At 33.2% G+C, this 27,616-nt stretch overlaps 1 protein-coding gene across 5 annotated transcripts in view; it reads right to left on the bottom strand.

Moving 5' to 3' along the window:
- Window positions 1-1,904: 1,904 nt before the first annotated feature.
- Window positions 1,905-27,616, bottom strand: part of LOC106884418 (activating signal cointegrator 1 complex subunit 3) — a 491,782-nt gene continuing 466,070 nt past the window's right edge. For all 5 annotated transcript variants that reach the window (XM_052972249.2, XM_014935791.3, XM_014935790.3 and 2 more), the window contains 7 exons: window positions 19,940-19,995; window positions 17,963-18,131; window positions 11,762-11,913; window positions 9,898-10,015; window positions 4,567-4,681; window positions 2,488-2,579; window positions 1,905-2,238 (listed from right to left, as the gene is read on the bottom strand). In XM_052972249.2, coding sequence (XP_052828209.1) covers window positions 1,978-2,238; window positions 2,488-2,579; window positions 4,567-4,681; window positions 9,898-10,015; window positions 11,762-11,913; window positions 17,963-18,131; window positions 19,940-19,995 — 963 coding nt within the window. In that variant the 3' untranslated portion in view covers window positions 1,905-1,977. The remainder of the gene's footprint in view (window positions 2,239-2,487; window positions 2,580-4,566; window positions 4,682-9,897; window positions 10,016-11,761; window positions 11,914-17,962; window positions 18,132-19,939; window positions 19,996-27,616) is intronic.

Genomic DNA, 27,616 nt, shown 5'->3' with positions numbered 1-27,616 from the left:
TCATATATTGCACGAAGAAAAACTCAAGAGTATTATTATAGTAGATAATTACATCTTGTTATAGTATTAGGTCCATTGCTAGACTGACTGGATCTAATCAATTTATTACATCATTCTTCTTCCCTTCATAAAATAACCACCAATCAAATATTGAAGTTGACTATAAATCTGATTTAAAATTTTTGTCATTGTACCAATGTAAGAAATTATTATTATTATTTTTATTATTTTCAAGGTGGTTGAGTGGCATATAACACTTTATTATATCTAGTGTCATCCTTGAAATCCTGTTTAGCTCAGTTTTGCCCTTCTATCTTACAATGCACAAGTTATTTAGTTCCAAAATAAAAGATATTCTTATTACTGAGTTGGTAGACAGGTAGAAATGTTAGCAAGTCAAACAAAATGCTTAATGACATTTCATCTGGCTCTTTATGTTCTGAGTTCAAAATCCCTTTCCTCTAAAACTGCTGGTTTTATGCCAAAATTTGAAACCATTATTTTCAAATTCTATCAATGTTAGATTTACCATTCATACTCTTTGGGTTGAGAAAATGAGTACCAGTTGAGCTCTGGGGTTGATATAATTTTCTTCTAAAGCTTCAACATCACAACATAATTCAGGAGTTGACAGATGATAGAAAACATGTTTGTTTTGTAGGCAGGCAAATCTAACCTATGCAAAAAATGGAGAGATATGGATATAAAAACAAGAATTATGATGGTTCTCAATCAGACATAGTGCTTCAAGTTTATAAGCAAGAGGGAAATGATATTTGTGTGACACTCAATACTTTCTTCAGGACATAAACATTGTGAATGAAACCGTAATTACTAAAACTAAAAATTCGGTCATACACTAACAATTATGGTGGTTAAATAATAAAAGTCTCGTTTTGAAAATAAGTATATAAATACACATAAAATATACCTGGTAATTTGCTTCCTTGCAAATCATGAAACCTGCTAATTATGGTATTATATAATCAAATTGTCCTTTTAATGTAGGATTAAACTATCATCTTTTTTTATTTCCTCCCCACTCATTGCAATTGGACAATTTGATCGGCACTATCTTTTAATTAGAATTAAACCCACAATTCACATCTTATCCATGAACAATGAATACACAATACAAATCATCAGCATCTTCATAAAGGCTAAACACAAAAACCTGAGAATCTTTTATGAAAGTTATACATACTTCACGTGGCAAAAACAATGAGTTCAAAGTCTAGGTCTTCTTTCCAAAGACGAAGACTTAAAGGGTTACTAATCTATGACCAAACCCCTAAACTAGAGTACTACTTAAACACCTAATACATTACCCTTTAGCATTTAAGCAGGCCATATCTGAGTTCAAATTCTGCTGAGGTCGACTTTGCCTTTCATTCTTTCAGGGTCGATAAATTAAGTACCAGTTGCGTACTGTGGTCGATCTAATCGACTGGCCCCCTTCCCCCAAAATTTCGGGCCCTGTGCCTAGAGTAGAAAAGAATATCAATATATGCTTCAAATTTTGGCACAATGCCAACAGTTTTGGGGAGGGGCTAAGTTGATTACATCAACCCTAGTGCTCAGCTGGAACTTATTTTATTGACTCCCAAAAGAAATGAAAGGCAAAGTTAACCCCAGCAGAATTTGAACTCAGAACATAAAGATAGATGAAATACCACTAAGCATTTCACCTGGTGTACAAATGATTCTGCCAGCTTGCTGCCTTTAACAATAACTATAATATTTATAATATTGACGTCTAGTTGAAGGTAGTTTGGACCCAACTGGCATGAGACCAGAGCAATAAATTTTTGAGTTGAATTAAAAAATCACATTTAGTTTTCTTGAATCAAAAACAAAATTTCTTCCAAAATAATTATTCACTCCAATGAAAAAGAAACAACGCATTTATTCAGCAAAGTCTTTTAATAACAAAGTTTCTGATTATTCATTTTCATTTTTTCTTAAACCATATATACATTATGAAGGCAATACTTCCAAGAAGATATCATATTGCTGATCTAGTCCCAGGTATGAATCACTCATCAGGTAGAATGTGTAAATGAAACGACCAGGTTTTTCCGGAGTGAAGAAGGCTAGCTGAGGCCGGCTATGATAGCGTACATAAGCAACTCTTTTTAAAGCAATGAGTTCCTGTGATTCTATCTCTCCTAAAATTAATATCCACCCTTCGTCTTTACCTTTAGGAAATTTGGGAACATAAGCTTTAGTGTCAGGTTTCTGAAAATAAAAAAATAAAACAAGGTCATAGTTTTGATTTTTAATTTAATTTTCAGTATTTTACACATATGATTAGAGCCTTAGAACAGATATTTTAGTAATAGATAACATTGTTTAAATATATACTCTTAGTCCAGATGGAACTAAGATTTATTTCAAAATCTTTATAGTTTCTTTTTATCTCAGAAATTTAATTTCTTACAAGAAAGAAAAAAAGTTAGTAAATATTAAATATGTTACAGTACTTACTTTTGTTTTATTAATTTTGCTTAACTCCAATTGTAAAGTATATTCTTGATCAGCATTCACTTTGATCCACTGTTTTGAATTACGGTGCCCTCCTGTGTGAACAGAGTTGTGAATACAATTAAATTTTTAGGATAACTTAATATCTGTATATGTGAGGTTGTAACAAATTGTTTTAGGATCAGTGATTGATTACCTTCAACTAATTGATAGTAAATAAACAAAAATAAATTTTTTTAAATGAATCTAAAGAAAAAGTAAATGTTTATGTCATCTTAATATGATTCTGAAAAACGCTCAAGTTGGAAGGCTGTCAAATCACAAACCCTTTCAAGTAGATGGCCCTGCTTGATCTGTAGAGAAGGTGTGGGTAGAAGATCTCCTGCACCTAAATGTGTGCGTGTGAGAGTATACATATTTTATAATTACAATAACAAAAGTTTATCAATCCCCATTTTAAAAACATCCACTTGGTAAAAATTGTAGTTGACATTAAAATTTTTCCTGTATAAGTATCTTTATAAGCACTAGCAGAGACACCCGGCCTTGCTTGGGATTAAAATGGCATAGATTTTTATTGTTTTACTTGTTTCAGTCATGTGACTGCAGCCATGCTGGAGCACTGCCGTTGGTAGAAGAAATCAACCACACGATTTATTCTTTTGTAAGCCTAGTACTCATTCTGTGAGTGTCTTTTACCAAACCGCTAAGTTATGGGAATGTAAACACAGCAACATCAGTTGTCAAGCAATGGTGGGGATACAAACACAAGACACGCATACACATATATACGACAGTCTTCTTTCAGTTTCTGAGTATGAAATCCACTCACAAGGTTTTGGTTGGTTTAGGGTATCATTTTAAGCATATATATATATATAGTAGCTGACATACCCGATAATTCCCAGGAAAGCGGGCTTATCCCTTGGTTCCATTCTCATAACTGTTTCGCTAATCCAGTAACAACAATACAAAGTATGTAGCTCTTAAAATGGTTTTTGTGTATTTATTTGAGAATACTGAACTGTCTTACAAAGGATCTTGTTTTTAGGAATTCCCAATAAGTTATGAATACCCAAATGATGAAGTCAGTTATGTAATAATATGAAATTAATTACTCTATAGTAAGAATTCAAATAAATGGCTTTAATACATTCCCAGAGTTTATAGATTTTAGGAGGAAATACTAATAAGGTATGTATACTAAAATTGTGAAACATGTTACGTAATAACAGGCTAATCAGATATGAGATAATAACAATTCAAAGTAATTAACTGTGAAATAAAGCTTTTGTGTGTTCCCAGAGAATATTACCCTTAGTGGTGCTAGTGTCGGTATATTCGTGAATAAGTCACTAATCGAAATAAGTGGATCTATTTAGGAGAATACTATTTACTTGTTTAAGTGTTGTATTGGATAAATTGAGAAAATAGCTAAAATAGTTCAAATACTAAGAAATAAGCATACTGATAACGGATGGGTTATTTCCCTTGGTGGTTATTTCCAGGAGGGAATGGGTTATTTCCCTTGGAAGCTTAAAAATAATTACTCCCACTGTTCACTCATGCCCAAATCTTATTCCCCCTGCTGTTTTCCCGAACATTTTTTTGAAATTAATTTATACTTAAAACCTCTCCAGACACATAAGCAATGTGTATGTGAAGTTTAAGAAGAATCAGTCGAGCTGTTTTGGTGCAAAACGGGGACATACCGATACACATACACACACAGACATTTTCAGTTTTAATATGTAAGATAAATATTTATTAAAATCTTATACAATTCTTCCTTAGAGTAAAATTTATACATTATTGTCTATGTTAATTTAGTTTAGTCATGATACCTTACTCGCCACTTAGGTACGCACTAGGCATAACAACAACTTAAAAGGAATGCACTATAAAAAGAAAAAAGGTAAAGAATTACTGAATTAGAGACCTCCTTACTTGTATGGTATAAAAGCATCCTTACATTATGAACTTAATTACATACATGTTTCTGCTTGAAGACTCAAAAATCAAAATAAAAGCTAAAACAAAATAATGGTATAAAACTTTTACAAATCAAGATAGGGATGTTACCTGCAGTAATGGCAATTTCTACTGTCTGACTGTCTTCTGCACCATTATCTGATACATTCTTTTTTAGATGCATCTTGACTTCCAGCTGTGGTAGTTTTGTTAGGACTTGATACACCTTGAAAGAGAGTAAAGTACATTAAAGCTATCTTTTATCTTTTACTTGCTTCAGTTATTAGACTGTGGCCATGCTGGGGCAACACCTTGAAGAATTTTAGTTGAACAAAATGACCCTAGTACTTATTATTATTTCAAGTGTGATACTTATTCTACTGGTCCCATTTACTGAACCAACAAGTTACAGGGACGTAAAAACACCAACACTGGTTGTCAAACAGTGGTGGTGGTGGTGGTAGAGCAAACACAGACACATGATGGGCTTCTATTAGTTTCTATCTACCAAATCCACTCACAAGGCTTTGGTCGGCCTGAAGCTATAGTAGAAGACACTTGCCCAAAGTGCCATGCAATCGTACTGAACCTGCAATCATGTTGTTGGGAAGTAAACTTCTTAGTTGATTCTCACAAACTCTTGTGATAATAGTTTTCAGCCATTGGACTGTGGCCATGCTGGGGCCCCATCTAGGGTATCATTTTAATTCTTCATATATATATTCTTGTACTAATGATCTCTACATACTGTATAACAAAGTTATCTTTTGATGCAAAGAGACATAGGCCTTATCTTACAGTAGTATCCAAACACAGAGATTTCAGCACAATTTCAGTAAAACCAAATTCCATTCACAACAAACAAGTCAGCCTGAGGCTATAGCAGAAGATACCTGCCTAAGGTGCTACACAGTGAAATTGAACCCAGAAACATGTGGATTCAATCTCACTCTGTGCCCAGTTAACTACTTAACCTAAAATCCATTTAGGGATTCATCAAGAGGAATCTCTTAAAGAGATGAAAGTGCTAAATAAATAGTTTTATCAAAATCCTGACTATCTCCTTTTTCTTAATACATAAAATGTGTATACCAAATCAAACAATCTACTTGCACATGCACACATAAACACATTTGGAAATCACAAGACACTTCACTTCTAATGAAATTATGGAACACACACACACACACACACATTATATATCTATATATATAAAAATGAGAATGTCTGTCTGTCTGTTTGTCTGTGTGAATCCCTAAAACTCGAGAACTACGCAACCAATTTCATTCAAATTTTACACATGCCTTACTTAGGGTTCCAGTTGTGTTTTAGTCAAAAAAATTTTTAACTTCTTGCAGAGTTCGAGCCCATGTCAACATAATATCTCCTCCACTATTTAAGTATTACGTGTCAAAAGTGAAACAAAAACACTCATGTCAAATACTTTCACTTTAAAAATGAAACTATTCTACTAACTGAAACAATCACATTTCGATACTGTAATGACAGATATTTTCAGAGAGAGAGAGAAAGAGAGATAGAGAGATGTATATGTATACATATAGATGTATATGTACACGTTATTCCACTAACTGAAACAATCACATTTCGATACTGTAATGACAGATACTTTCAGAGAGAGAGAAAGAGAGAAAGAGATGTATATGTATACATATACATGTATATGTACACGTATATGCATAGATATATATATATATATAGATATAGATCTATATGCATACATGTATATGTATACACATGTGTAGATGCATATATATATATAGATGTACATGTAATATGTACGAATATATACATATATATACATGCATACAGATATCTATACATATATACACCCATCACACACAAACAAATGCACACAAACACACACATTAGTCATTTGTTTTCTTATCCAAAACTACGTCAAAAGTACTGAACGGATCTTTATGAAATTTGGAAATTATATTCTATGTATAACGGCCATAACTCCCATGAAAATTCATATATTTTTGATGTTGATGAAATTTTAACCCGAACATAACAGATGAGCATTATTTGTAATTCAACAGTACAACAGTGTAAGACTACCCTTTTAGATATACTTACATTGTGATTTCTGCAATGTGGTGCATAAATTGTCAAGTAAATGGGACACATCTTTGCCTCCACTGATTCACTTGCAAAGTGTTGAGTAAAATTATTTCGTTGCAGACCTCCTTTGGGTCTTTTTATTATCACTACGACACACATAGTCCCCAGTTGGTAACATTGATTTCAAGGCCCTCCTAGATGAGAGACTGGCATTCCACTTAATGTCTATGTTCCATGCTGGCATGGATTGGAGAGTTATTAATGTAAAAATATGGTATTGTAGCTACTAACAGTTGAGGGTTGCGTAGTCTAGACGGCGTTTTTAGATTTCATTATTCTCTTTAACCCGGGCAAAGCCGGGTATTTCTGCTAGTATATAATATAGTTGAAAAATATCGTTATAGGTATAAAAATACCATAAACAATTATAGTAAAATGGAGGAGAAAAAGATGTTGAATCAAAATTAGATTTAATACAAAATAGGATTCAATACATACGCGCGTTTCAAAGGACAATAAAAATATGTAAGAAAAAAATTATAACCATAGTAATTATAATTAAATTTATGCCTTGTCATTTTCATCAGTCCAGAGAATTTTTGTAAGGACATCAAAAAAAGTTTAATAAAATAAAGTAAATTAAAATAAGATACAATAAGGGAGGATGCAAGTGGGGTAATAGGGAAAAAAATTGGATTTCTCATGACATATGATAGGGCCGAGATATAATACACTTTAATACCATATTATTTTGTGATGTACAAATTGACACCATGAGTTTACCTTCAGATATACTCATTAGGTTATTTTTTTGTATTATCTGAAATAGAATACCCGCATATCTATTAATCCCCAAAACTGAATTATTATTGATTTCTATTATATATTTTGTATATTTCTAGATAAATATATATGATAATCAAGACCCCACTGTACGATATGCAGATGCATGTAATGCTAAAGGGTTGTACCTGATTGATTTGGAAATTCGTTTTTCCCAAATTATTTAAATTATGATGATGATATATATATATATATACACACACAAACACACATATATATACATACATACATATATATATATATATATATATATATATATATATATATATATATATACACACACACACACATATATATACATATATATGTAAATATATATATATATATATATATATATACACACACACATATATACACAACTTCAAATGAAATAATCAGTTTATAGAAACTGGCTCCTGATTACAAACATTGTCTCTTATGAAGTGCTAAATTTATCTGAAATTTCCATTATGTGTGTTGCCTATTTTGTTACTAATCATTTGTTTTACTGTATATTGAAGAAGCCATTTAACTTTTTTCAGTGACTGGTAAAGTTTAAATTGCTAAACGTACAATTTAAGCTTGTTCGTAACATTACTTCAAAATTTTAAATTCAACTAGTACTGGTTCTGTAATGAAATTCAAATCTCTGACTTTCAAAGGAATTCTATCCTAAATTTTGCTGTTAGAATAGTTGGAGTAATGAACATACATTTGGAAAGGATTTCAAGTTCCTCAATGAATGTATTATGAGCTATGATTTTGTAATTGGCTTCAAAGCTTTGATGATTTTTGACTACTCACTCATTTAATCAATCATTAGTGGGACCTAGCCAAAGATTTTCTTTGCAGTTGACAAACATAAGATCAGTCATTGCTAGAGACTGACAAAGTTCAAACTATGAATTAAGAATTTAAATCCGGTTGTAGACTTTACTTTGAGATTTTAATTTTTTTCTTTTATTGACTCCGAACTGAAACTACCCTAAATCTTTTTATTTAAACTTTTTAAATATTTTCATTGATTTAGTCTAAAGGAAGGAGTTGCACACACGTCCTTTGTAAGCCCTTTGTGACTGGTGAGCACTAGCATAGCTAGAGGGGGTGGCACCACTTTTGGGTATGCTATAGATATGTATTCTTTGTTGGGGTCCAAGGGTGGCAAAATGAAGGGTTGCCCTGTGTAGCACACACCCTAGCTATGATAGTGCTGGTGAGATGATGTGGTTAATCTTTTTGAACAGTTATAAAACATGTTCAGGAAAGGAATTGCAGAGGATCAATATTCTGCTGAGGATGGGCTAGACATAGTTATTAGAGCAGGATCTGGACATAATATCATTGATGAGAGGAAAGATGAGTCAGAAATACTCAAGGGGAGAAGGCATGAGATCATTCAGTTTCAAAAAGCAAAGGCCACAACAATTGTTGTTGTATAGTTCTTGGTCAACTCTGATTGGGTAAATCTATGATTAAAAAGCATTCCAATTGTAACCATTTAATATGATGATGATGACGATGATCTTTTTTTTTAAGTCAGTACAGTGCAGTTTGAGGGAGATTTGGCTGCTATATCTAACAGGTCATGTGACAGCGTAGAGGTTCTCTTGTTAGTTCACCTCGATAACTGTGTAGAAAGGATGGTCATTTAACAAAAGCCCATCACTTTCCAGAGTTCTTACCAACACTGAACATTTTCCCTGCTTAATTACAGAGAACAGCTTAGGTGTGCAACCAAAGTCTAAACATGTTATCCATTTACATTTTTCATACTCAGCTTATATATATACCGTGGAGGTGGTTTTACATAAATTTGGCACTAGCCAAGTATCACACATGTAACAATTTTGCTCTGGGAGTGTTTTGATTTTCATTAAATGTAATCTGCTTGTTATAGTTGAAATTCAGTTGGTTATACATTTTATAGTTTCATTTTATGCCCACTTACTCCCTTTCTTAAAAAAAGCCTTTCTGTGTGCTTTAAAAAATTTTCCATTTGTGGGTCCTCTCTCACTAGAAAAATTATTTCAATTTTAGAGGTTTTCAAGTAAATTATTGAATTGTTGATATTATATTTTTGAAAATTTTTCAGTTATTGATCTAAGGCCATACTGGGGTCCTCTTCTTCCAGAATTAGTCTATTAAAACAAAACTGGTAGTCATTTTACTCTGCTTGGGAGAATCAAAAGCAAAATATAATCAACGGAATGAAACCAAGTGTAACACAACATTTTGTCCAACATATCAATTCTGTCATCCACCCAATAATGAAAATAAGGTTAATATTTATAAAAAGAGTGAAAATGATCTGCTATAGAAGAGAACTACAGAAGAATTCTAGTATTTAGTTTTCTTTTATATTAAAAATCAGAAGGAAAAATAGAAACATAATCATAGAAACAAAAATTACAACATCAAGTAATTTCTCTTTTTAAGAATATATTTTGATAAAGACAATAAATCAAGATAAATAATATTTTCAGGCTATGATGATACAAAAAACTGTAAGAATTTTAGAAGCCATCTCCTTACCTGTTCAATATGGGCTCGACGCATTTCCTCTTTCAACATAGAAAACAACACTTCGAACTTGCCATCACACAATGCCATTAATTCCGGTAAACATTCAATTAAATTACCGTTAGGTTTCCTGTTTTTATTTATTAAAATAAAAACATAATATAAAATTAGACATTTAAAAAAACAATTCTAATGAAATTAATTTTTTAAATGACAAATCAAATCGGAATGGCTACCTGCTTTTTGGCACATTAATTCTTTTACTTGTACTTCAAATATTTTTAGGCTATCAAAATTTCTCAGGTCTAGAACCTTCATTAAACAAGTTTTTTCCTTAAGGATTTCTCATCTATTTATACTATTCAAATCTTTAACCCTAGATTGTTATTTTGATCAAACTGAACTCTTTATAACTTGCAATCTTATAGCAAAAACTACTTCTATAATTAACTCCAGACATAGTAATTTATTCATCGTTATTTTTATATCTTTGTCAGTTTTAATCAATAAAAATACATAACTATGAGAATGTTCCTGATATATTTCTGTTCAATAAACTACACACTTTAGCCATGGAGATATCCTCACAACCAGGATATAACTGACATCATTCATTTGTTAATATATTACAGCTGATAAAAAAGATGGTAGACTAACAAAATCAGAGAGCAGTGGGCAAAATGCCATGAGTTATTTGGTTACGTCTCTTTATGTTTTAAGTACAAATCCTGCTAGAATTGACATTACCTTTCATCTTTCTGGCATTGGTGTAATAATATTGAGCTTATTTGCATACAGTGCTCAGGTGCAGTACAACTCATCAGAAAAAGATTAAAGCAAAAACAGAAAGCAGCAATAAGTCAAGTCAAAGAGGGAAGGGAACACTGGCATATCGAGGATAGTGCTGTAAAATTTCAGGAAGCATGGAATTTTTGAAGGATGCAGTGTCCTGACAATCAGTGCAGGTAATTATTCCATGTTTTGACAATTCTGAGCATTAAAAAAGTGTTTCCAAGAGTCATGGGTACTAGTTTTTTTGACTTTACGAGTGTATTCATAGGTAGCAGAGTTTCTGAATTAGGAGTGGTCAATACCGTTGATGAAAAGATGACAAGACATTGAAGCTTTAGTGTGTCATATCCAGATAAAGAAGCTGTTCAAGATATAGTGACAGATGGAGAGAATTCATCTGGTTGCTGGACAAGATGGAGGTTCCAAATTAGAGATGGAAATTGCAAGTATGGATGTACTATAGCCATTTGTAACTTTAAATATATAGCTAGTGAGCAGCTGGCAAATGGTCTTATTGAGTGATACCTTAGATTTTTTTTTACAAGTTTGGAAATGTGGTTTATCAAGTATAGCTCATTGTTGACACTAATGCCTAAGTTATATTTATCAGCAGACTTTTAAAGTAGAAGCTGAGTAGGAAGTAGGCAGATTCCATGTTTTTTTTAGCACCCAAAATGTATAATGATGCACTTGTCTACAGCCAGCAGGCTATTACAGCATTATGTGTAGGAAAGGTCTATATCATATATGATCCCCAGGCATAGCTTAATGCTATGTGCATGTCTAAACTTGGGAACAGAAATGAAGTTAGCATCTATTTTGTTAATATATGCAACAAACAATGGGGGACCAAGAACAGATCCATGTGGATATTATCATCCTTTCCTCCCAAATTTGTGAACTTGTGCTCATATTAGAAAACAATATATAATAGATGATAATTCTCTTTCCATATTCTCAAAAGGTTATTGGATTCTCCTTTTTCTCTAGCACAATCAGCTTTTCGAACTGTTCAACTTTTTCATAGGGGAAGTAAATCAAAGTTTGATCCACATTGTTTGTCTTAAGTTGCTTTGTTGCTTACCTGAAACACTCCAAATGATAAGTCATAACATGAGGCAAACAAAGTAAGGTTGACTCATGACACCAATGTCCTTGTAGAACCATTTGAAGTAGGTTGATGATACACATACTAGTCACAAGCCACCCTTGATCAGCACTGGTATCAAGAAGAGCCTACAAATGAGTTTAATAAAAGATATCACTTTACAATGTTATGCTACAATAAATTTAATTCTGTAACAAAAAAAAAACAAAAAAAAAAATAAATAAAAAGGTATAAATACAAACAAATTTCCATATAAATCATTTAAAAAATAATACCCAACTCTCAGCAGTTTTTTCTATTAATCTCTCTTCTGTCACCCACTCACATAAATAACTTTGTTCTCCACCAACATACTTATGCTTTTCTCACTGTCTTACCATAAGCTCAGCTTCTATCACCACTCTTTCTTCTATTCTTCCTCTTATCTTAGGAGCTTTATAGACTTGTGAAATACAAAACAACTTCACTAGTGCAGGTACTATGATAAAATCCTCCAGTGCTGTCTACAAAATAGTTGGCTAATTGAACTGAGAGAACATACGAACTGAGAAGATACTTTAGTCTTGATGAGGACAATGACAACCTCTCAAGTACTGGTGCCATGATAAAATGCACCCTGTACACTCTGTAAAGTGGTTAGTGATAGGGAGAGCATCCAGTCATAAAAAGCATACAAAAAACTGAGATATGTGAGCAAGTAACTCTGAACAAGAACTAACTTGAACCATGATGAGTCCTCTTCCTCATGCCAGTATGGATACTAGATATAAATTATGACAATGAATTACAAAAGTGAGGTCAATATCAATAAGAATAAATGAATTTCTAAATTCTCGTACATGAATGGTTAGGAACTTACAAGTAACATTAAAAATATCACTATGACTTCCAACAGTAACTAGTTCCTATTACTCTGCAGGCAATTTATCTGATTTATAATATTTACCCATTAATATGACCCCAAATTATCATTCAAAGAATATTTTCTGAATTCTGTTAATCTCTGTAATGTGTGTCAAGGTTACAATATATCAAATATGAGAACAGAAAAAAAACAAAAACAAATACTTAATTGATGTTGTTTTCAATGATATGACATAATTTTTAACTCAAGTTATCATCCTTAGATAAAATACTTTATATAAAGTTTTTATGTTGATTTTGACAAGATGGAAGTATACTGAGTGAAACCAGTTTGATTCTAGCACAAGGTAGTTCTATCTGTAAATAGCTGTGTACATCACAAGAATGTATATTTTGAACTAAGCCATGCATATCTACTCTATTCTTGCTTCAAACCTTTACACACACACATACACACACACACCAGCAGCAGCAGCAACAACAGTAATGTACATCATTGCAGTAATGGCGATGGAAAGATGGAAAGAGGAACGAGATTCTAATCACGTGATTCAAGTGAAGTAATTGTTTAAACAAGGTCGGCCTTTACTGAACAAACCTATACCAAATGCATTACATCCATTTGTTTTATCTCTGAACATTATGTTAATCCAGGACTGCTTCATCCAATGCATCCTTCACTCTTTTATAAAACAGTGCAGTATGATTTCCAATACATTTGGTCGCTAATTCTATTTGGCTGATTGACTACATAGAACCGCTCAACAACAGCTGCTAAAGTAGATTTACTTTCTCTACTCCCAAGTTCAATAATTTATTTTATACAAACTAAAAGCACCTGGATATGTTCCCTGTTAAATTAACCTGATGTTGTTTATACTTTACATACTTTTAATATTTATTTAGTAAAAAGGCAACAAACTGGCAGAATTATTAGCACACCGGGCAAAATGTTTAGTGGTGTTTCGTCTGGATGTTCTGAGTTCAAATTCAGCAAAGGTTAACTTTGCCTTTCATCCTTTTGGGGGTCAACAAAATAAATACCAGTTGAACATAGGGGTCAATATAATTGACTTATCCCCTCTCCTGAACTTGATGGCCTTGTGCCAAAATTTGAGACCATTTTTTATTTACAAAATAGGTGGCAAACTAGCAGAATGATTAGCAACATTTCATCTGTTTTTATATGCTCTGAGTTCAAATTCTGTTGAGGTCCCCTTTGCCTTTCATCCTCTTGGGGTTGATAGAATAAATACCAGACAAGTACTAGATTCAATGTAATCGACTTACTTCCTCTTCCCAAAATCACTGACCTTGAGCCAAAATTTAAAATCAATATTCATTTACTATTCTTTTTATTTCCCACTAATATTCTGTCGTTCTTTTACACTGTACAACCTTTTATCTTTTATATTTGTTTCAGTCACTGGACTGCAGGCACCACCATCACCACCACCACCATCACCACCACCACCAAGGGTTTTTAGTCAAACAAATTGAGCCAGTAATTAAGTTCTTCCTTCTTTTTAAAAAAAATCTGGTACAGATTCCACTTGTCTCTTTTGCCAAACCACTAAGTCATGGGGATGTAAATAAACTAACAGCAGTTGTCAAGTGGTGGTGGTGTGACTAACACCGAAACAAAGATAAAAACACAGACATATATCACATGACCGACCAGACTATCAAATGCTGTTACACATCCCTGGTCACAATGCACTTTGCATTGTTTTAGTCATCAAATGACGCTACCCCACTGGCTAGGCAAGCAGGCCAACACTCTCACTTGATTGAAAGGAGACTGAAGCAATGTGAAATGAAGTGCTTTGCTCAAGAACACAATGCACTGCCCGGTCTGGGAATTGAATCCATGAACTAGAGATCGGGAGTGCATCAGCCTAATCACTATGCCCTGCGCATTTACATGTTTGTGTCGTAAGAAGCTTACTTCCCAACCTCACGGTTCTGGGTTTAATCTCACTGCGCGGCACGTAGGGTAAGTGTCTTCTACTATAATCTTAGGCCAACCAAAGTCTTGTGAGTGGATTTGGTAGATGGAAACTGAAAGAAGCTTATTGTATATATGTGTGTGTGTGTATACATATATATATATATATATATATATATACACACACACACACACATATATTTATGTGTATGTGTCTTTGTTTGTCCCCCACCACCGCTTGACAACAGGTGTTGGTGTGTTTATGTCCCTGTAAATTAGTGGTTCAGCAAAAGAGAACGATAGCATAAATATCAGGCTTAACAATAATTACTGGGGTCAACTAATTTGACCAAAAAAAAAACATATTGTTCAGGGCAGTGCCCCAGCATGGCTGCAGTCTAATGACTGAAACAAGTAAAAGATAAAAGATATGCACAAAATGGGCTTCCATGCAGTTTCTGCCAACCACATTCACTCATAAGGTGTTTGTTGATCTGGTGCTTCCCTAATATATTTTAAGCCCCCAAACTACATGCTTAAAATATATTTAAGGGTTTCAATATTTCAAATAAAAGCAAGGAAATATTTGGTGAATTAAGGTATAAAATGTATTAAAAGGAGTTAATATTCACTCTTTTCCCTAACATATAGGTTATGTATCAATTTTGGAATCCCTTATTTAGAAATATACCAAAATTATATTAATAGGTAATTCCTTTAATTTTTATACAACAATAAAAAATATAAAGGAAAAGAAAAACTAACAGTATTATAGATTTTTTTTTCTCTTAGTGTATTTTCTATGTTTTTCGTATTAAAAAGATATTTGGGAATCTTGGTGCTAGAAGGTTACCTCCCTTTATCATTACCATCTAAATTTATAAAACATTGCGAACACTACATCACCCCATGAGCGTGCGAACACACACAGAGAAGAAAAAGGCAAAATAGAAGTGTTTTATCTTCATGTAGAGATTAGCAATGAGAGAAACTAAAAGCAAAACAGAACCAGTTAGTAGTTTAACCCTATGTCAACTGCCACTGAGCAGAACTATAATCACAGATATTCCAGCCTCAAAACCATTTCAGTTTTTCTTTTACATTTGTTTGTCACCAAGTATATTCTTTCTTTTTCAAGACAGCAGGGTGTGATTTGAGGAAGATTTCATTGCTATTTCTAGCAGGTCAAGTGACCACATTGAACCCCTCCTTTATCCAGGCTAGTACTCATAACCCATTATAGTTATAAATAATATAGACAGCATTAAGACTTCCCTTTACACAGACTGTTGACTTTGCCTTTCATCCTTTCGAGGTCGATAAATTAAATACCAGCTGCGTACTGGAATCGATCTAATCGGTCCCCCTCCCCCACCAAAAAAAAAAAAAAAAAAAATTTTGGGCCTTGTGCCTAGAGTAGAAAAGAATACATTATTTGCATTTTACAATTTCTTTATTCTTAGCGTAGACAAATTTCCAAAGCCTCTGGTTTGAATGCTATTTCTAGCAACAAAGTTTGTTAATTCCTTCCCCAGGTCTTCATTTAATTGCAGTTAATGAATAGGGATGGGGTAAACTCCATAAGGGTGACTCTAGTTGAAGATGCTCAACAGGCATGAGAAAAGTGAGATAAGATGGAACTCACAGATGAAACTTAAATGCCTATGTTCTGAGATGAGTTATAGTTACTTAGCTGATATTTTACGAGAAAATTAACATCAGTTTTAGAATGTATTTGTATATTTATGGCTTTTATTTTTACTTAAAGAAGTGCTGAGCTCTAATTGTGGAGTGAACTTGTAGAAGAGATCAAACCAGGATATTGTAGAGTGAAGTGGTGAGAAAGAATCTTCAGATGCTGGGCCCCACTAAGGAAATGACAAGGGACCAGGAGTTGTGGCAATTTGCTGTACTTGAGAAAACGCATGAAACCAAGTAAAGTCGCAGTCATCCATACATACAGGCTTGTCCTTTACAGGTGCTGGTGGCATGTAAAAAACACCCAGCACACTCTGCTAAGTGGTTGGCACTTAGGAAGGGCATCCAGCTGTACAAACCATGCCACAACAAACAATCTGAAGTCTAGACAGCTTACTGGTTGGCCAGCTCCTGCTAAATTGTCCAACCCATGCCAGCATGGAAAACAGATGTTAAACAATGATGATGATGATGATGTTTCAGTCACTGGACTGTGGCCATGCAGGGGCACCTCTTTACAGGGTTTAGTCGGACATGACCCCAGTACTTAATTTTAAGTCTGATACTATTGGTCTCTTTTGCGAAACCACTAAGTTATGGGAATGTAAACAAAACAACATCGGCTGTCAAGCAGTGGTGGGGGACAAACATAAACACACACACCAATGAGCTTCTTTCAGTTTCTATCTACCAAGTCCACTCACAAGGCTTTGGTTGGTTAAGGATATATTGTAGAAGACGCTTGCCCAGTGGGACTGAACCTGAAACCGTGTGGTTGACAAGCAAGCTTCTTACCACACAGCTACAAATTTATATCCATTTATGTATATAAATTGTTTTATTCCTGAATATGTGCATTCATTCCAAGCTGGCTTTGAAATTAGAACTCAAATCTCTAAACGATTGAAACCAGTCAATATTTAATCTAAATATTGTCGTCATTGTCATCATCATCACCATCATCATCATTTAACATCTGTTGTCCATGCGATTCAGACACTCCACGAGAAGATGTATCACAGATTCAGAAAATAATTAAAAGACAAGAGACAATGTTGCAGTAATTGTTGATGATGATGATGATGATGTTGGTGGTGATGATGATGATGATGTTGGTGGTGATGATGATGATAAGGAGGAGTATGGTGGAGTGGTGGTGATGATGGTGACAATGATGATTGTGATGATGATGATGATGATGAAGGCAACAATGTCAACATTGACAACTTGTTTCAGTGTGACAATGCAACGATTGATCATTAATGTTCTTTCTAATAAAGTATGCAACAGTACCAGATTGTTTAATGAAAATTTAAATTAAACAGCATGAATAATATAAATGTTAACCCTTTAGTTAGCATATTTCTGCTGAATTACACTGCATTTGTTTCAATTAATCTTGAAAATAATTAAAAATTTAGTAACATAACTTTGTTGTTATTAAACTGATATTTGGAACATAAGTTAACATGATATTTTGACAGAATATTTTAATTTAAACCACTTTAAAGCAAGAAGTTCGTATCATGGACCAATGGCAGCTTCAGTCTGGTTGATATCAAAAGGGTTAAGTTTGGGAATAAAAATAAAAATATCTTCATCTTTAGTTTCATTTTTTTCTTTGTGGAAGAACAATGTCTGGAGAAGACCAAAGGAGAATAACTTACCTGAAGAATTCTAATTGCTTGGTCAAGAACAGATTTCGTGTCAGTGTAATAATCAGAGGAGGGTAGTGTCAGAGAGGAGAAATGAGCCTGAAGGAGTAGGTTTGTCTTTGTATGTGATGAGTCCATTGTATGAGGACTTACTTCCAATGGTAACTGTTGAGCAAGTTCACTGGGAAAAAGAAATGTATATTATAATGATAAGCTATTTTCATATAAAAACAAGGACATCTTACATGGAGCTACACGGCCTCACATGCACAAAAAAGAGGGAAATAAAACTGTGTACCCTTCATAATTTTCTCAATGTTGTAAGTAATGTAATAGAAGACAGATCGGGCCACAACTAAGCAGGAGCGTTTTGAAGAGGAAACAATACAGCTATACAGTTAATTGATTTGTTGATGATATTTATTATCTTGAAGAACGAAATGGAATGTTGATTTCAGCATGGCTTGAAGTCAGAAGAGCCAAACACCATACTTCAAACTGCAAAACATTTCACTAAGCTGGCGCAGCAGCAGTGGCACCAAAACCCACAGCTTTCTGTACAACTGACTTTGTACAGATGCAATTATTTTATAGGAGTGCTTGCTTATTTTATTGATTGTGAGGGAGAGAGTAAAGACAATGTTAGTTTTGGCATAAACTAAACTCAGATGGGAGAAGGACTGAACAAAATATTGGAAAACATTTTAAATCATTTTTCTTTCTGTACAAACATCAGTATTCCATCTAACAGGGCAATAAGAGTTTGCATTTTATCATCAGCATTTAACATTCACTTTCCCAAGTTTGCATAGATCAGGTGAAATTTGTTCATCAGATTTTCTCTGGCTGCATGCCCTTTCTGTCACCTACTGTCACCTGTTTTCAAGCAAAGTAATACTTTTCCAAAGCCAGACGTGGAAAAGTTTTCCATGGAAAACAGGAAACAAGCAACCTCACATGATGATAATGCTCATCACATGATAATTAAACAAGGTTACACACATACATGCATACATGACAGGCTTCTTTGAGTTTCCATCTACCAAATCCACTCAAAGGACTTTGGCTGGCTTGGGGCTATAATAGAAGACATTTGCCCAAGGTGCCACACAGTGGATGCTGTGACATTTATATTTTCTCAAAGACAATTAATGATATAAAAGAAATGTTCTGACACTAAAATAAAATATATCAAAGCTAATATAATATGTAGAGCTACTTAACATACTAAATTAATCAAAAGTTAATAATTCACAGATGCTTTGCAGAAGAAAAAAAGAACTAAAGGACATTTTTCAACAAATGGAAAAATAACATTGTCTTGTGAATTGAATAGAAGACTGACAATTTTGATTTATAGTTATAAGCATTTAATTTTATGGATTTTGTTAGTAGATTTACGACAACCACAAAATCTTAATACCTGCTTCTTTTTTCCTAAGTGTTGATTAAGTATAAGAAATTAATATCTTCTTTAGAAGAAGATATTAAAAATTTACTGAAGTAGATAAACATTGATTAGACAAGCCTGGTTTTATGTACTATTAAGGTTAGTTTTGACGGTATTTAACCCCAGGCCAGCTTTAATTGAACCAATCTATGATCAAGTACATTACTGGTGTAACAAATCCCAGAACATTCGACAAACACAATGCATCTAAAACTACAGTGTCCAAAATGTCCTTTCCTTCCATTTTTAAGACAGTAAAGTGTGATATGAGAAGAATCTGGTTGTTATTTTTAACATGCCATGTTACCTGTATACAGGTTCATCTTTATTGTTTGAAATTTTTAGTTTTTTCTAAACTGCTGAAGTAGTTATAATTAAGATAAAATTTCATAATTAGTTATATTGAATATTCTTCAAGATGGCATTATTACAAACTGGAATGCTGGTGAATTAATCATATAGTTGATAACATTAAAAAAGAATTAAATAAAAACAAAACCTGTAGGTAATTTCGGTGGCAGATAATGTTAGAAACTGACCTGTTTTGCTGATCTTCATTGTGACGAACAGGTAATTCAGCATATTCATGTGAATTCTAGGATGAAAATATTCAAGAAGGAAAAAGTTCTTATACTGAATGAATTAAAAGAGTAATGGATTAGATTAATAAATTAGATGAATTATGGTTGAATATTTGAAATGACAGTTCACAAGCTGAATGTATTTACTGTTTTATTCTTTTACTGTTTTCACTTATTGGACTGCAACCTTCAGTAGCCTTTTTCAGTTGGTCATATATCAACTACAGCATTTATTTTATTGCACTTTATTGACTGGATGTCTAAACTACCTGCTGAAATAAAGGGATATAACTTGATGCACAGTTTGACACATGGATGCACACATGTATACGTGCGTGTGTACATGCACACACACACACATGTATGTATACCTATATTTGTCTGTCAGTCATCTGTCTGTCTGTCTATCTATTTATCTATCTATCTAGATGAGTGGTTCCCAACTTGGGGTCAATGAAACCTTGGTAGTCTGCAAAGGTAGTCCTGGGGGTCTGTGAACTAAATTCAAAATTCCATATATATATATATATATATATATATATATATTCATATATTAATATATATATACACACACATACATAAGGATAGGCATACTAAAAAGGGTCTGTGGGAAAACTCATTTAAATAAAAGGGTTGGGAATCACTGTGAAAAGTTTGGGAACCACTGATCTAGATAGATAGATAGATGTAGCCTGAGGCTAGAGTAGAAGATAAATGCCAAAGCTGCTATGTAGTGGGATGGACAGAACCCAAAACTACAGGGTTGTGAAGAAAACTTCTGAACTACACTACAGTGTAAAAAACACCCAGTACACTCTACAGAGTACTGGGCGTTGGCATTAGGAGAGGAATCCAGCCATATAAACCATGACAAAGCAGACAATGGGACTTGGTACAGTCTTCTAGCTAACCAACTGCCGTCAAACTGTCCAACCCATGCCAGCATGGAAGATTGATGTTGAATGATGATGATGATGATGATATACATGTTTGTGTGTATATATTTGAAATGGCTCTGAGGAAGCTATGAGATGTTGCGCTTGCATTCAGCTTTAGGTGCACAGTTCTTCATAGCAAACACAGCTGTAAGCTAATGAAAGTGATTACATAACTCCTACTTTCGTCATTCACTTATACACACACACATGATTGTGTAGTGCAGATAATGTAATTAAGAAGTTCACTTTACAACCATGTAAATTTTGGGGTTCTGTCCATCCCACTTCATAGAATCTTTGGTATGCATCTTCAACTCTAGTCTAAGGCTGACCAATGCCTTGTGAGTCGAATTGGTAAATAAAAAAACTGTATGGAAGCATGTGTGTGTGTGTGGATGAATGTACATATGAATGTTGGTATTCAGCAGCTTTGTTTGTTACTGTTTTAGTGAAGTGATGATATGATATTGATGTCCCTTGTTGACATTAAGAATGGTCACTCTACATATTTGAAGACCAGTAGAATGCAAGAATAATCCCTAATTTGAGAAAAAAACAAAAAAAAACAGTTAAGGGCTGGCAACAAAATGGACATCAGGATGTAAAATACTGCTTCAAATCTAGTCTCTGTCTAGCCCATGCTAGTACAGAAAAATGGACATTTGGACATTGAATGAATGAACGTATCACACATGTATGTGTTTGTATATGAGTGTGAATGTATGTGCATGTTTGTGTATGCACATGCGTGTCTATATAAAGACACATATACATATTCAACAGGCTTCTACACAGTCTCTGGCTACTGAGTTCCATTCGCAATTCATTAATGAACTTGAGATTATAGTAGAAATTACTTGCTCATGAAGCCATGTAGGGAGATTGAACTTAGAAGTATGTGGTTGTATATAAACTTCTGAACTACATAGCTATGCCTGTATCTATTTGTTAAAATTTTTATTATTTTTTTTCCCTACATTTTGCTTCCTACAATAAATTAACAACAAAGTAAGATCATTCAGAAGCATGCTCTGCAGCTTGTCCAGACAGTGCCATTGTGGAGAAACAATTGTTAAATCATTAATGATGGTGGTTTGAACAGGGAAGGGGGAGATAATGATGATTCTGAAATAATAATATAATTTGATGTGAATTGCCAATAATTAAAACAATACAATTAAAAATTCATTTGATGATAATAATTATTCAGGTATAATCACTTAATTTTACAATTATCTTTGTTGTAGCTTATGCAAATATTCCAACAAAATTAAGAGTCAAACTATATAAAAAAAAAGAAGCAAACTTTTCACAAATTCATTTATTTTTTAAGCAAATTTTTGTTTGAAAATGGTTACTCTGTATCACAAGTTTTATGTTAAAAGTAGATTGAAAAAGTAGTGCAAGTTTTTGTAGCTTTCATTTCAAATTTTTAATATTTCTTGGTGTTTATAGACTTAGCAGTTTAGCAATACTATTCCCAGCAGTGAAGTTTCTCTTATTTATCTGACTATAAAACTGGGATTTATTACAGCTAAATACTTAGCAATAGGAGCTTTTAGATAACATTGTTTCCAGTCAAAATAATCACTTTGTAGCATAATACAATGATGATTTTAGGCACATTCTATGATGCAGAAATTAAGATGATTACTAAAATGAAATTTAGCAGAAAACTCACTTGGAATCCAATTCCTTTTTATCATGAATGTGTTGTCTTCCTAATTTAATCAATCTTTTATTTCTTAATGAGATATTGCTTGCGTATGCTTGATCACGAATTGAAAAATTGTGAATTACGTTTACAAAGAAATAGAGAAGACAGGCATCTGTTCATGAATACAATAAAATCATGCACCAAATAATGAGGTAATATTATTGAATTTCAGTAATATATGGAATTCTTATTGGAGGTCTTTCAGTAAAAGGAAACTTGTATAATAATAGATCACAAATAGATATTTGTTCTGACTTCTTGCATTCTGAATTCAAATATACTGAGGTCAAAGTTGCCTCTTATTCTTTCAGCGTTCATAAAAAGGCACGAATCCAAGTCAATAATGAACAGGCAGAACCTCAAGAATGCTGGACTGGATGCTTCATGGTATTTGTTCCAGCATTTTGCATTCTGGGTTCAAATCCTACTATGGCCTAACTGGCTGGTAGATTTACTTCATCAACTGGTTTAACACCATTATCTGGCATCTTACGCGTTTTTAGTAGAGTCCAATCTGAATAGTTGCCTCCTTACCTCCTGTCTGTCTGTGTAAAGATCCTGGGCACTACCCCAGCACCAATTACGAAAAAAAAAAAACGTAGTAGTAATTTAAGTTGTGTGTTTCATGAGGAGAGATTTTAGATAAAGACTAAATAAGCAGAGGAAAACATTTATGGCAAATGTGTGTGTGTGTATTAGCTAATTTGTAAAAAAAAATGTGGAAGATTTAGTGTCCTTATTAGAAACTTATTTCCTAAGCCAGCAATATAAAATGTCTTTATACTTCAATCAATAGTCATTATACTAAAGCTTTCTGCTGGAAGTACTTTATTAACTAATGAGCTACCTTCATGAGGTTTATGTTAATAAAAAAAAAAAGAAGAAAAAAACTCATAAAACTTTCTTCTATATAATCTTTTGTTGATTTCTCTTCTTTGAAGAACGGAGCTTTTCTTCTCATCTTTATGATGTATATTTATTTTCTTCCAAAATTTATTTTTCTCAGTAAGTTCAAAGTAGAGATCAAGTAACAATTTCTATTTCTTGAAACCTATACCATAGGGTTGAGAGTGAACCTATAGCCCAATGAAGACATTATTCCACACTAAGCTAACAATGCTCTATTATGAAGAAAGAAAACAATACAGTACAAAGACGAGATGAGAATGATAAGTTGTTATATAATACACTGTTGAATTAGTAAACTATCTGGTAGAAATACTATTTCAAAGAAAGAGAAAAATACATTGGAAAACTTCTTTAAAAGGAAATGATAAAATATTTATGGCAATAAAATCTTACAAAGAGGAACTTATAAATTTGTTCAATATCAGAGTTGAATATCTATCAAATCATCCAATCTCATTTGACATATTTATAAAATCATGAAGATTTATATGAACTACTAAATGACAGAATATATATATATAATAATCAATTAGTTTAACAACTATAACAGTTACGGGTTTGAACATGTTAGAGCATTCAATAAATATCTGATAACAATTCAGGAATTCATGTTTACATTCACAGAAGAGAAAAAAAAATATATATATATATATAAATACAATTTTCTTTCCTTTTTTTGTATTCAATTTATTGATTTAATCTATTTGTTATGAGCTAAGCTTGATTAAACTAGGTATGACAAAAACTTGTTTATGAAAGTTTGTTTAAAAATATAATGCTTAGATTGTTTTCTTTTTTTTAAACAAGTTTAGTTAGAGAAAGCGAATATGAAAGGCAATAAAAATATGAGGGTATTGTGACCATAAAAACATTTAACTTCTGTTTGCACCTCTTTGTTATTTCTGCCGTGTTGTAAGATTTCTAACAATGCCTCCTTGTCACGTTAATGCTCTTGTATCTAAACTGATAGCTCAGAGATCATTTTGAATCCTTCACAAGTATGTTTTGCATGTCTTTGTTTTGATTGTCTTTTGATGTTACAACTAAAACTACTTTAAAAATGGACTTTCAGGTCAAATAAAGGAAAGGTTTTTGTCATACAATCCTACTTTAAATAAAACTCTTGCTCATTGACTGTTCAAAATTTGTATGATATTGTATTCTTCCATCCCTTACAAAGTAATTCTAGAAAAGTTCTCTTACCTCTCCTTCTGAAGTGTGTGTGTGTGTGTGTGTGCATGCGCACGTGTGTGTGTGTGTATGATGATGATAACGGCAACACATATATAGTTAAAAACACATGCATACACACACACATCATCATCATCATCATTTAATGTCTATCTTCTATGCTGACATAGATTGTTTAAAGGGTATGACAAATTTGATAATTATGTCCTCCAATGTTGAGCTCCAATGTCTGCTTTGGCATAGCTTCTACAGCTGGATGCCTTTTCAAATGCCAACCACTTTACAGAGTTGTTGGGTACTTTTTTTCACAGCACTGGCACTAGTGAGGTTACAAAATAACTCATGAGACCCTCAACTGAGTGTGTGTGTCTGTGAGGAGGGGCAGCATATAAATACATATATATATATATATGTATATATATATATATATATATATATATAAGCAAAAATTTCGATTCAGATGAATTAGGTACTTAAGTTGAGGCACAAGAATTTCGTACGGTATTACTATACAATTTCATCATAAGGTGATTAAAATCAAAATAAGCAACAAAGATATCCAGAGGTAATGCAGTATGATCGTTTCAAGCAACTTCATTTAATTGAACAATGCAATCTTTACATCAATTTAAATGCAGAGCAATCCTCAGCTGCATAAAGACATAGAATTAAATTAAATTAAAACAAATGGACACATTAGTATACTTTTACCTAAAACCTCCAAGAAAGTAAGGAGATAGACAAAGAACATGCTGTCTTCACTTCAGCTTAGAAGCTACTAAAGTATCAGGAAGAAAGACTTGTTAGAGATCTAGCTTGTCACTGTTTTTTGGGCTCAGTTTTTAATTTATAGTCTTGTTTATGAAATCTTTGTACATCAAAATCTAAGGCCAAAGAACAAGGAGCAGTGTCTGTTAGGAAGGGGCTGAGGGAGTCGACAGAAATCATAGTAGGTATAGTCATAAAACTATCAAGATTAATTTGAAGCAATATAATAAGATTTGGTAAAGGCAATCTTAAATCAAGGTGTAAACTGACAATTAAAGGGGCAAGCCACTAGTAGACCATTGATAATGATACAGGGGAAATTTTATCATGGGGTACTATAGTTAAATATTTTAAACAATATTGCCATATTGTATAAAGTTAAAATTTAGGATTATTCAGAAGATTTTTATGAAGAATATTATAACAAAAGGATAAATTTTTTGAATACTTTTGAGTATATACCAAATTTTACACAATAGAGGGAGGAAAAGAAATTACATAGAAATAGTTTAATATTTATACATATTATATACTTAAATACTAACTTATTAAATGGTACCTGAAAAGATTGATCATTGGTATTTACTGGTATTTAATAAAGGAGTACTGAAGCAAAAAGAACATACTAACTATATATTAATTAAATTATAATCTAAGCAGTTTATTATAAGTAGTGAAGATACCGGCATTGTTTTATATAAGCTAAGTATGAATTCATAGGGGTACAAAAATTAGATTTATTTTATAAATAAAGGCTATTATAAAATAATAAAATGATCAGGTAGGGCAGAACACCATAGAAAAGGAATAAAATAGCTTAATCACTAAAACCATGAGGCACCACTATACTCACTAAAAAGGAAGGAATGACTGGAGATAAAGAAGAGTGGAGGGAATTCTTTAGGCTTGCTGCAGACAACTACTTGAGCTGTGTAAGTGGCATGATGGAGGAATGTGATGTATTGGAAGACAGAGGACTGTTGTAAGTTGTGAGATGGAGGATTATGATAGGTTGTGAGGTGGAGAACCATAGTGGGTTGTGAGATGGAGGACCATGACAAATTGCAAGACAGAAGCCTGCACAAGTTGTAAGATCTATCTTGAAGATGTAAACATAGAATGATGACATTGATGAGTGCACACACACATATGCACACACACACACATGACAGAAATGTTGCAAACTGTATTACATGTAACTGTCTAAGGAGAGCAGTAAATGAGACAGGATAGAGAGAGACTATTTAGTCTCCCTGCATGTCTAAATGTGATAACCTCTCTAAAGCAAGTGGAATGATAAAATGTATACTCTGTAAAGTGGCTGGCAATGAGAAGGACACCCAACCATGAAAACCTTGACAAAAAACGAAAAGTACAAGCAAGATATGAAATCTATAAACTGTGCCACAGGGCTACTCCTCTAGGAGGGCAGTAAATCTGAATAATAATTGATAGAGAGTAGAGAGGACACTTTAGTTCTCTTGCATGGGTCAACTTCTCTAGTGCTTGAGCCAGGATAAAATACACTCAGTCTACACTAAGGCATCTACAGTAACAAAATTGCTTTTTTTCATTGTTATATAGATGACTTAGACTTGTTATTTGGCATGTCATCTTGTTTTTTTTGCAAGGGTTTTGCAGCTGGGTGTCTCTCCTATTGCCAACCCTTGTACAACATGAACTGAGAGCATTTTATCATTAGAAGTGTCTGGAGTTCACTCCACTCTGTATCACTTTTTATTTGCAGTTACCACTCCTCGACGGATTGCCTGTATATGATACAAAGGATGTGGTTGGACACTGATTTTGTTTTCCAAGGTACAGAAGCAACAACGTATACTAAGCATGTATATACGTGCACACGCATAAACCACTGCTGCCATCACCATAATTTCACATCCATTTTCCATGCTGGCATGGGTGGGATGATTTGACATATTTTCTATGGCTTGATGCCCTCCTTAACACCAATCTCTTTATAGAATGTACTGGGTGCATTTTTTCATGGCATCAGTTCTATTGAGATTTCCTTGTTCTCGGCAGGGCTGAGAGCTATCTTGAACCCTGTGTTGTCAGTGTTCAATTTGATTTACCAACCACTTACTGAGTGTA

Source organism: Octopus bimaculoides, chromosome 1 (genome assembly GCF_046866305.1).
Source record: "Octopus bimaculoides isolate indiv1 chromosome 1, ASM4686630v1, whole genome shotgun sequence".
NCBI lineage: Eukaryota > Metazoa > Mollusca > Cephalopoda > Octopoda > Octopodidae > Octopus > Octopus bimaculoides.
This window is presented reverse-complemented; position numbering and strand designations above follow the sequence as displayed.